At 32.8% G+C, this 12,073-nt stretch overlaps 2 protein-coding genes across 3 annotated transcripts in view; one reads left to right on the top strand and one right to left on the bottom strand.

Moving 5' to 3' along the window:
• The window catches only part of LOC122717197 (polypyrimidine tract-binding protein 2), a 503,296-nt gene that overhangs the window by 411,440 nt on the left and 79,783 nt on the right, over positions 1-12,073 (bottom strand). The gene's annotated exons all lie outside the window — the stretch shown is intronic.
• On the top strand, positions 1,722-9,081 carry LOC122717196 (juvenile hormone esterase-like). Its single transcript, XM_043941028.1, has 9 exons — positions 1,722-2,272; positions 2,489-2,626; positions 3,580-3,739; positions 4,295-4,827; positions 5,935-6,100; positions 6,893-7,071; positions 8,223-8,370; positions 8,514-8,655; positions 8,785-9,081. The coding sequence occupies exons 1-9, from the start codon at positions 2,057-2,059 to the stop codon at positions 9,056-9,058; spliced, it is 1,956 nt and encodes a 651-aa protein (XP_043796963.1). The 5' UTR covers positions 1,722-2,056; the 3' UTR covers positions 9,059-9,081.

Genomic DNA, 12,073 nt, shown 5'->3' with positions numbered 1-12,073 from the left:
AAATTTATTTTGTCGAAAGTCGTCTGATAATCTTCTTCGTTTTCATTAACACTTATCGTGTAGATATGTGAACAAATTAAGAAGATATTTATTTTTGAGATGAAATTTATGTATTGACAAAATTTGAAATTGGTTAAATTGGAGAGATTTTTGAAGAAATTTATTTTGTCGAAAGTCGTCTGATAATCTTCTTCGTTTTCATTAACACTTATCGTGTAGATATGTGAACAAATTAAGAAGATATTTATTTTTGAGATGAAATTATGTATTGACAAAATTTGAAATTGGTTAAATTGGAGAGATTTTTGAAGAAATTTATTTTGTTCGAAAATCGTTTAATAATTTTCTTCGTTTTATTAACATTTATTATGTAGATATGTGAAGAAGATATTTATTTTTGAATAATGAAATTTAGTATTAATAAAATTTGTAATTGGTTAAATTTTTGAGAATTATTTTGTCATTTTATCATACGCGAACAAATGGGAAGACACTTATTTTCACGATGAAATTTAATATCGACAATAATTTTTAATTTTGTTTTTCCTCGATTTTCAAAAAAAATGAGCTAAGTTTTCTCTTATGTTCTCGAAATGAAAGAGAACAATCGTCAAAGATTTACTTGACTAGTTACTATTTATTTTACTACTATATTACGTTTACTATCTTATCTCCTATCAGTATTTGATTTGACGTTAATTTATCTATCTAATAACTATCTATCTAATAACTTGGACCTCTATAAATAAAAATTTTCCTTTCTTTACAAAAAGAAAAAAAAAAAAAAATTTACAATTCATCAAGTTATTACAAGTTTTTAATTTAAAACTTTCAGAATCCAATCCATTAACGTAATTGATCGAAAAACAATGGATCAACAATACAACATCACACAGGTATGGAAGATTAGATTCAAAGTTTTCATGTTTATCAGCAAGCTTCATTGGACATGACCGAATTCGTAAGTATCCTTCACCCTCCCCCGAGTAGATAGGAGTTTAATAACGTGGAATTAAGTCGCGGAATTAACTTAACAAATTTACCACTTCCCAAGTACTTTGGCCCGCTTAATTTTCTACTTAATTTAATTAGTTAGCAGCATAAGTTAAAACTCAAATATTCGACAAGTTTTATCATTGAAAAGTATCACTTGTTTAAGTAGCAAATCGCGTATGCTTCGCGAATATATGAAATTTCATGGGTTTAACGATAACAAAGCGTTTGTTGTATCAGAAAATTTGCATATATATATACGATACGTATACCAAACATCGACTCTTATACTCTAATCTCTCTCATAATCGAGAAACGATGATATGAGAGTGTAATAAATTCATCACAAACAACAATTGAATACGTATTTCCATTTAAAAAAAAAAAAAAAAAAAAAAAGAAAAAGGAAAAATTTAATCCCTTGCATCTATATACGCAATACTATAACACAAATCGCGTGAAATAGAAACGCGAGGTAAAATTAAAATAAAAAATGAGTAAGAATAATAATCTTATCTGTAATAATCTCTAAAATTGACAGCGAGGGGAGGAGACATATATATATATATATATTGCTCATAATTAACAATCGTATCTAACGCGATGTGAAGTAGGATTCGTGATGTATAATTTGTCTTATACGATATATTTTTACACCGATACAAATTATACACAAGCGACGAAATAGTTTGTCAAACAACCGTTTCATACAAACCGTTTCGGTTCTCTTAAGCTATCGCGCCTACGATTCCACACAAACCGACGCTACACATCTCGCACAATCGAACAACTCATCATCGTGAAACGATCGACCACGATCGATGCACGCGCATTGGATCGGATTTAAGCGAAGAAAAGGAAGAGGAGAAGTTTTCGAGGAGAGGCTTGAGAGAGAGGCTTGGCCCCGCGCCACGTTTCGAGCGAATCAGCTTAATCAGCCCGACAGCATCAGCTCGATCGTCGCCGTTTCGCGCTCAGAAGCGGCTCATCCTCTGTGATCGCGCGACCAAAGAGTTTTCGAGAAAATTTTTTTCGCCGCAAAGGGGCCAGGAGGGTGGTTTCAATGGGCGGGGGAAGAAATTCGATCGATAATTGTTCGTTGGGTCTGTTAATTACGCTGGTTGCGGCGGTTGCGACCGATTTTAACTGGAATACGAGGGTGACGACCAAGTTTGGCGACATTAAAGGACTTTGGAGCAGGAGCTCGAGAGGGAGGCTCGTGGCGCATTATCTGGGTATTCCTTACGCTCGACCGCCTCTGGGCGACTTGAGATTTAGGGTAAGTTTTAAGCTTTATTCTTTTTCCTTCTTCTTCTTCTTCTTCTTCTTCTTTTTGCTTGCACAGAGAGTTTCTGGAAAAATATTTTCGGGTAGCTGGTTCTGTGGAATAGATAGTTTCGGTGTGTTAAAAACATAGAAGGGGATAGTATTAATAATAAAAATGTTTTTTATATTTCTCGTGTTTTTTTTTTTCTGGACGATAATTCTGTAACAGAGCCCTCAGCCATGGGATCGAAAGTGGAACGGGACCTTCGAAGCTACGAAAAATAGCCCATCGTGCTGTCAGATGTCAAAGGATGGGAGCATGATTGGACAAGAGGATTGTCTCTATCTCAATATTTACGTACCGAAAGTAAGTGCGAAGAAAGAAAGATGTGAAAATAGCGAGATATAAGGTAAGAAATCGAGGAAAGGGAGGTGGAAATATTATAAAAATTCTTGTATAAATCCTCTCGTTTAAATATATCAATCGTGTTCGAAACGTAGTTTCGAGATAATTCAACAATGTTATAGAAGAGAAAATTCACGCAAATTCACTGAGCTCTGAACAATTATAACGGCGTTTTGCGAAACAACAAGTTGAAACTCGAGCTCGATTAGATCGCAAGGTCCGCTCCCGATTTAATTAAATTTAAACGTTTCACAAGGTAACGCATTTTCATAGATATGATTGAAAAAAGAAAAAAAAGAAACGAAATTTTCTTTCGAATATTATTTCTTAGAAATGTTGCAATTTCAATAATTATTGCGTGAATCTAGTTTCGATATTTGTAAAAAAAATTAACAAGAATTACTTTTTTTTTTTTATATTATAAATCATTTATAATCATTTTTACTCTTCTTTCGAGAATTTAGTGCAAAGATATTATAATTTTCCGATAATTAACTTGTATCAAGTATAACTAAATTATTATCGAGAATATACCTTGTATATCTCATCAATGTGCAGTGGCGCTATCTACAATTTTTCTTTAATTTCTAAGCAACTATCTTTCTTATAGTAAATTCACGTAAGTTTCTTCCAATCCTTTCTACGGTATATTCTTTCAAATAATCATTTGCTTCTTTTTTTATTTAGAAAATGTCGTTCTTTAATCCCATATTTTTAAACGTAGATTTACATTTTATTTTTCAATTATTTGAATAATAATTTTTCAAAATAGAAAATAATTTTATTCGATTATTGACGTCGCTGATAGAAACGACGATTCAATGATCTTTTGAAACATTAGGAGAATAACATTAGGAGAAACGTTTTAAAAGATTTTCTTCTTTTTTTTTTTTTTTTTTTTTTTTTTTATTTAGGAAATTTCAGAAAAGGAGAAAAGTGGGCTTCCGGTAATGGTACACGCATACGGTGGAAAATTCTCCACTGGTAACGCTAGCAGCTACAAACTTCCACCAGATTATATAATGGATCAGGATGTAATCTTGGTTGTGATGAATTATCGTTTAAATATTTTAGGTAATAATTTTGCGATTTATTAATGCTATTGAAAATCGTCTGAATGAAATTTAAAAATTTTATCAATGTGCAAATTTACACACGTTCAAATAGTAGAAGTTTCAAAATTAGAAAGTAAAAAATAAAAATTAACAATTTTTATGATCCAAAATCTCCAATTTCCCTGCTGCTTTTTAACTGTTCTCACGTTTATAATCCAATTTCTCAATTTTTCAATTTCCAATGATGTTCTGGATACTCGATACCGCACTCCCAAATTTTCTAATTCTCAATTTCCCAATACGTTGTCCGATACTTGAAATTTTTAATATTCCAACTTCTCACAACTCCTAACCTCCAATTTTCCAATATAAAAATATCCAATTTCCCAATTATCCAGCCTCAAAAACTTCCAACTCTCAATTTCTTCAACCCCTTAATTCATTCCAATTCAATTTCAATTGGATATAACGTTTGGATCCATCGTTTTCAACATCCTCAAAATTCAAACAACCTTATCTTTTCCAATTTTTCATTCTGGAATTTTGACTTCTCCCCTTGGACGAAAATCTGAAGGATTCTTCAGCACAGCCAGCAGAGCCAGCCCAGGTAACTACGGTCTAAAAGACATCGTGCAGGCGTTGCGTTGGATCCAGGAAAACATCCGTTCGTTCGATGGGAATCCGAACAAAGTGACCCTGTGGGGTCACAGCGCTGGCGCAGCCGCCATTCACATATTGGCCCTTAACAAAAAAACGGAGGGATTGTTCAACAGGTACATCCTGCAAAGCGGGTTCGCCGTCAGCCCTTGGGTCATGAATCCCAGAAGCTTGATGAGAAGGGTGGCGCTCGAGATAGCCAACCATCTTTATTGTCTTCCTTTCAAAAGGAACGGGAAAGAGAAGGAGAAGGATAAGGGATGCGAGGAAATGGGAAATGAGGCGGGTCGGGAGAAGAAAGGACCGACGTATATACCGGATGTGGCGATTAGTGGAAGTGGAATGGAAAATGAGACGGAAAAATATAGCGAGGAGGAGGAGGAAGAAATGATGAAGTGTTTGAGGAATGTTGAAGTCGAACACTTGGGGAATATACTGAATATTTATTACGTAAGAAAATATTTTTTTATTCTTTTGTACGAAATTTTAGGCAATTATTTTTCTTTCTCCTTTTTTATTTATATCTTTCTCGAAAATTTGAAGTATTCTTATTCAATTTCGAGTTATCCTTTTATTCATGAGTTATCCTTTTCAAATGCTAATTATAACATTTTTTTTCGACGAATTTTCGTTGGGATTTAGGCAATTATTTCTCTTTCTCCTTTTTTATTTATATCTTCCTCGAAAATTTGAAGTATTCTCATCGAATTTCGAGTTATCGTTTTATTCATGAGTTATCCTTTTCAAATGGTAATTATAACATTCTTTTTCGACGAATTTTCGTTGGGATTTAGGCAATTACTTTTCTTTCTTTTTTTTATTTATATCTTCCTCGAAAATTTGAAGTATTCTCATCGAATTTCGAGTTATCGTTTTATTCATAAGTTATCCTTTTCAAATGGTAATTATAACATTTTTTTTTTGAGGAATTTTCGTTGGGATTTAGGCAATTATTTCTTTTTCTCCTTTTTTATTTATATCTTTCTCGAAAATTTGAAGTATTCTTATTCAATTTCGAGTTATCGTTTTATTCATGAGTTATCCTTTTCAAATGGTAATTATAACATTCTTTTTTGATGAACTTTCGTTAAGATTTAGGCAATTACTTTTCTTTCTCTTTTTTATTTATATCTTTCTCGAAAATTTGAAGTATTCTTATTCAATTTCGAGTTATCGTTTTATTCATGAGTTATCCTTTTCAAATGATAATTATAACATTCTTTTTCGACGAATTTTCATTGGGATTTAGGCAATTACTTTTCTTTCTTTTTTTTATTTATATTTTCCTCGAAAATTTGAAGTATTCTCATCGAATTTCGAGTTATCATCATTTTATTCATGAGTTATCCTTTTCAAAATTAATTAACATTCTTTTTCGACGAGAATTTTCATTGGGATAATTTTTTAATATTAATTATCCGTTTGGAGCAATTTTATATAATTGCAAGGGGATGATCGTTTCGATTTTTCACCTTTTTTGAAAACGCGATAATTCGTACGCGTCTCTGGTTGAATATTTGCGCGAAGAATAATAAATATCGAGTATTTGTCAAACAGAATGTATTGAAGGTGCCATGCTGCCTTTTTCTACCAACCATCGAGGAGGAATCAAACGACGCTGTCGTGACGATGCATCCCTTAACAGCGATAAAAAAACGCTTATTCAGAGATATACCATTTATTATGGGAGTGGTTCAGGAAGAAGGACTCGTGAATACGATCGGTAAATTCTAAAAAGAAAATTTTTTACTGTTTTTAATATACATGTCTTATTACATTATATATATTGTATAACTTGTAGACGATTCAATTTTAAGAATGGAAAAAATATTCGGGACTTGATTGCTACATTCAAATGCAACTATAATTAAAATATGTGCCTCGTTTCATAAAAATGTCGATCAAATGTTTTTAATCGAAAAATCAACAAATTTACAATATTTTTCGTTTAAAATCATACACTTTCTTTTTACAACGAAACAAAGTGCATATTTTAATCCTTATTCATCCCTGGATATTTACACCTTAATAAAATCCTGTAATAATTACAATTTCAGGAACAAGAAAAATTCGAATTTTAAGTTTGATCTTCATAGTACAAAATTAACGAGTTTTTGAAACATTCTTATTATTATTAAAAAAGAAAAAAAAATCAATTCGAAAAAAGTTTTTCCGCTTCATCGATGTTTTCTCTCTCTCTCTCTCTCTCTCTCTCTCTCTCTCTCTCTCTCTCTCTCTCCACTCACTTTTAAAGATATAATGAGATCTTTTGTCTCCGTCGGATCATCCCGAACAATTACATCTTTCTCGAGTTGGCCTACTTTTCCCAACCACGAATATCAGATTCCATCTCCTGTTCCTTTGTTGCATCAGACCAACGTAGAATAATTCGCAATTATGTATTTTTCAAAAATTTCTCCGTAACGCTACTCCGGTTATAATATTGCCCGCCGAGGAATTCAATTATAAGTTTTAATTAGATTTTTGAAAAAGTTGCTCATTTTCAAATTACAAGGATACGTGACGGACACCGCCAAGCAAGATGAACTGATAAATAATTTCGAGACACACGTGGCTTTATTGACGAAGTACAATCGGATAATTTCAAACTTCACACCCTTGGCCGAGCCCATAGAGAAATTCTACTTCGAGGGAAACGTGTCCTCGATGGAGGAAATTCAAAATATCACGAACGTGCGTATTCGTTTATAATATATATATATATAAAATATTCGAAATGGAATAGAAAAATTTGTAATAATTACAATTTTATTTTATTTAATTGATTATGAAATTAATTCATGATTATTTTTAATTCTTTTAGTATTTTCTGTTTGTAAATTAGTATTAGGATTATCATTATTATTAGTAAGAATTAATTATGAATTGGGTCATCAAAAATTAAATATATTAATTTATTAATTTTAAAATGATAATTATTATAATATTTATTTATTTATTATTATTATTATTTATAAAAATATAAATAAATATTTTAAATTTAATTATTAGTAATTTAATTATAGTTATAATATTAATATATTTATTTAATTTTAATTGAATTGAATGAATTTATAATATGTGAAATTTTAGATTTAATAATTTTTCTTATGGATTAGTTATATTAACTTTATGAATTTTTGGTTTAATTTATATATCATTAAATGATAGTAGAATAAATTGTTTATTTATAAATTTGATATTGATAATATCTTTATTATTTAGTCTTTTTATCAATAAATTTATTAGTATTTTATTTATTCTATGAATTAGGTTTATTATTAATTTTTTATATAGTTGTTGAATGAGATTACGAGTGAAAATTGTTAATCAGGATTTTATTTAATATTTTATATAATAATTTTTTCATTACCGATATTGTATATTATTTATTATATTTATTGAATTAATTGCAGACTAAATTTTATATTAATAGAAATATTGAATTTAAGTTTAAATTTAATGTTATTTATTTATTTATTAATATCATTTTTAGTTAAAATTCCAATTTATTTATTTCATGGGTGATTATTAAAAGCTCATATTGTTGAAGCACCTTATTTTAGAAACGAGGATTTTTGAAAAGTGTGATTATGGGATTATTGTAAAAATATCTTCGAAACTTAATCATTTAAATTAATCTTTTATCTTATAAAATTTCCATATTCTCGAATACTTTTAATCTTTTCTAAACTTCGAACTTTCTTAACCTTTATTGAGATTTTTTTCAAATTTTTCGAATTATTCAAATCTAATACAAATGATTTCGATTATAAATGAAAACATATTCTTAAATTAGTTAATTTTCACGTTAATCTTATCGTTAAATTTATAAATTCTTACAGGTCTCGAGCGATGGTTTCATATTCTACTCGGCGTATCAAACGTTGAAATACCAATCGAAAGTAATGAATTCGAGCACGTATTTTTATTTGTTCAATTACGAGGGTACCTTCACCCATCTTTTTACCCTTGGATACCAAACCCGTTACGGCAAGTATTTTAAATTCCATCCACTAATTAATCACTGATGAACAATTTCTTTTTTCTCTTCGAATAATTTTCTTCTTTGTTATTTTCATCGTTCGTCTCGAAAAGGATCGAAATAACTGTATAAACAAATCAACGATTTGCAGGAGTCTCGCACAGTGACGACTTGAACTACTTACTACCTATATTGAACGTGAAATTAAAGGATCTAATGTTGCACAATACCGAGAACGATATCACTATGATCAACATAATGACCGAATTGTGGACCAATTTCGCAAATACTGGGTATAAAATTTCAATTCCTTCGAAACTCGATCGTATTCGTATTACATATAAGTATATATAAAATAAAATATACGGAAGATACGGGAAAAAATTCGAGAAGGTATTAAAATAGAAATCTTGAATTGACAGTGTACCGAGTGCCTGGAGAATATCGTCGTGGCCTGATTACAAGGATTCCGAGCGGTTCCTTTTGATCGGAGATGGAAAAATGCCGAACGTGACGGTGGGGGACACGTTTTTCCAGGAACGAATGGAATTTTGGGACGAATTATACGTAAACATAACGCCGTACCTAAACTTTGTCCAAAAAGAATCCAAAGACGTTTCCAACACTTCCACTAACCGTTGCCTAGGAATATTATTGTATTTGACATCCACCTTATTTGCGATCTACTTTCCATAAACGAAATTCAACCTATACATATATATGTATATTACAATATAGACTATTCCTAACAAAGATACACATGACAATTGATTCATAAAATTTCTACATATTTTCGTAACTTTCAAAAATCTGCTATTCATAAACTAAAAAAGAAAAAAAAAAATCTTCCAACGAAATATTCCCAAAAATTGTCAGCTACGAAACGGAAAGAAGAACATTTCTTGGAAGAACGTGAGTAACGTGAATATGTAGAGAGGAAGATCATAATCACGAGGATCCTTCCCAGTGGATCGACGAGGGCCTACGAAAAATATAATGGAATCCTGTGAAAATTAAGCGCGGAGAAGTTGAAACCGCGTGCATAAAATATTCGTATCCCGCGCTCGGGGAAATTAATCACGCTGCAGCCCCTCTTGTTCTTTCCCTTCCCCCCTTTCCTCTCTCCCTCCATAACTCTGTCGTTGGTCGTTTCCGGCAAATTGAGGCGAACGTCTCGAACATTTTTATGTTTCGTTTTATTTTTCTTTTTTTTTTTTTTTTTCACTTCTCAGAAATTTATTTTTCTTCTATTTATACTCGTATATAGTTTTTGGAAAAAAGGATGGAAGAAAGGATGGAAGGAGGATCGATTTTTCGATTTTTCGATTTTTCGAAGGAGATTGGTAAAATTTGGAGATTGGTAAAATTTGAAAGAGCGTGCGTATATTTTTCAATGGAATCGATCTTTGCTTTTTACGTTAAGGCATAGGAAAGGAGAGGAATGAAAAAAAAAAAAAGAAAGAAAAGAAAATTACGAAACAATCACGAAGCTTCTCCTTACGTCGAAAGACAAGGAATTGTTTGTCTTGTAAATAAAAAACTAGATCACGGTGTGGAACTTTAATTAGGCAGAGGAGAGAGAGAGAGAGAGAGAGAGAGAAAGAGAGAGGGAGAGAGGGAGAGAGGGAGAGAGAGAGAAGAAAATTATGGCTTTTGTGCAGCAAGATTTTAAACGATTCGTACCGCGGAATATTTTCTGCTGCGAGCAACCGAGACTAACTTCGACCATTTCCTGCCTCCGGTTGTTAAACGAAAGTTGTTCCAACAACTGTTGATTTATACGGAAATTCGGAACACTTTGTATTCGGGAAAGTTTAGTCAGATGCAAATTTTACAGTTTCTTCCACGTGATTTTATACAATTTCCAAGAGTTGCGTGAAAAATCTCCTCCCCCCCCTTCCCTCCCCACCCCAACCTGTTGGAATAATAATAATAATAATTTCGAAGAATCTTAAAATCGATTTTCTTACTTTTACTGAAACACCATTTTCACGAGTTTGTCGCGAAAATTAAATTTTGAAATGGCAACAGGAATTATTTTCGCGATTGATAAATCACGAGTCAAAATTTTGTTTACCAGAGATAATACCAGAGAATCTCTAGAGGGGCCTTGAAGATAATAGCATTTGATTACTCTGCTCTAAATTTTCAAAGTTATAAATTTTTTTTACTCCTATATCAGTAAATTCGATAAGTAATTTGTCGACAGTGATTCTCAAACTCTTTCCAAACGTTTAAAATTTCGCTATAAAATATTCCGTGTTAAAAAAAAAAAAAAAAAAAAAAGAAAAGAAACTAATTTCCCCTAACGTACAATTCGATTGAACAAGAGGAAGAAGAAGAAGAAAAAGAAAATAACGATAAAAAAAAGAGAAAGCATCGATGACGAAAACCTGAATCCCTTCCCCCTCCCCCCTTAAAAGAAAAATCAACAAACGAGTGGAAAAAACCTCTCGAACTATTTCACGTATCCATGTATTCCTTTGTTGAACGATACTCATTCCATGAATGAGTGGTGAAAAAATTGTTTAACAATTCGAACGTATCCGGGGATGGAGTGGGGAGGGGAGGGGAACGATTGTCCACGGAAATGGACGACGAAGCTCTGGCTGGAAATCGACACGTTGTAGCCCGCGATTCGCGCCCCACTAAATTTTCGAAAGGGTACTTGGCCGTGTTTGTCCTCGTACACTTGGACAGAGGGGGCTCGAAATCGCTTCGAAAACGATTATTCGACTGCTGGGTAAACAGCCGTTCGTCGCACAGCCCCCGCAACTTATTTGTCTATGCAAATGGTCAATCAACGGTGGCGCCACCTCTGCGGCCCTCCCGCCTTGTTTCGCCTCGAGTATCCGCCATTACCTGTTTTTCCTCGCGCCTTCGCCGACCGATCGTCCCTTTGTCCCTCACCTGGCCCGTTGAAAAAATAACACCATCCCTCTCCCATCTCCCTGTACTTCTCGATTCTACGTCCGCTCCTGCTGAGACCAAACAACGTACGACGAGAAAAACAGAGACCGTGCCCGTATTATTGATCTAGAATTTTTCCCCTTTTTTCAAAAGAACAAGGAAAAAACTGCCATCCTTTTACTCTTCTAACTAAGAGAGACGATAATATAATAATAAGAACATAGACGAATCTTGGAAGAACGATTCGAACAATTTTTTTTTAGATTCGTTTCTTTCTTTTTATTCGTCGAATAATGAATTTTTTTTTTTTTTTTTTTTTTTTTTTTTTTTTTTAAGAAGAAAAATCGGTAATTTTATTTAACTAACACTCTAGCATCAATGTGTTTTCCAAGATTATCGAAGATTCTCTGTATTTCGCCGGGAATAACTTGGGGAAAATCATCGTCGTCTTCCCATCCGGCTTTTATCCAAAGAATCGTAATGCAGCCGCACAATCATTATCACTAGGGACCACGGTGTTCCACGAGGTGAGTAACGAACGAAATTGCCGCGGCTTTCCAAGTTTCCAGTTCGCGGAATCCGGATGCTGTTCGTGTCTCGCGATAATGAGGTATTCGCGGATTCGACGAGCATCGCCGCAACACCGACAGGTACGCGTGTAATTAGTAAAACTCCGGGAAAATCGAGCCGCGTCTTCGATGAGGTCTTATTCCCTCTTTTATAGAAACTCCACGTTGATGAACATGATGTAATTAGTGCGTTGGTTGGAAGTCGATGAATAGGTTTCTTTTCTTCTATCTT

This window comes from Apis laboriosa, unplaced genomic scaffold (genome assembly GCF_014066325.1).
Source record: "Apis laboriosa isolate Shangri-la unplaced genomic scaffold, ASM1406632v1 scaffold4_cov146, whole genome shotgun sequence".
Taxonomy (NCBI): Eukaryota; Metazoa; Arthropoda; class Insecta; order Hymenoptera; family Apidae; genus Apis; species Apis laboriosa.
This window is presented reverse-complemented; position numbering and strand designations above follow the sequence as displayed.

What these genes read in the sequence shown, in the direction of transcription:
- LOC122717196 (XM_043941028.1), top strand. Translation starts at nt 2,057, where the DNA reads ATGGGCGGGGGAAGAAATTCGATCGATAATTGTTCGTTGGGTCTGTTA. An exon ending in TCAATATTTACGTACCGAAA is followed by an intron (nt 2,627 to 3,579) that starts GTAAGTGCGAAG and finishes TTTTTTATTTAG; the next exon opens with GAAATTTCAGAAAAGGAGAA. An exon ending in TGGATACCAAACCCGTTACG is followed by an intron (nt 8,371 to 8,513) that starts GCAAGTATTTTA and finishes AACGATTTGCAG; the next exon opens with GAGTCTCGCACAGTGACGAC.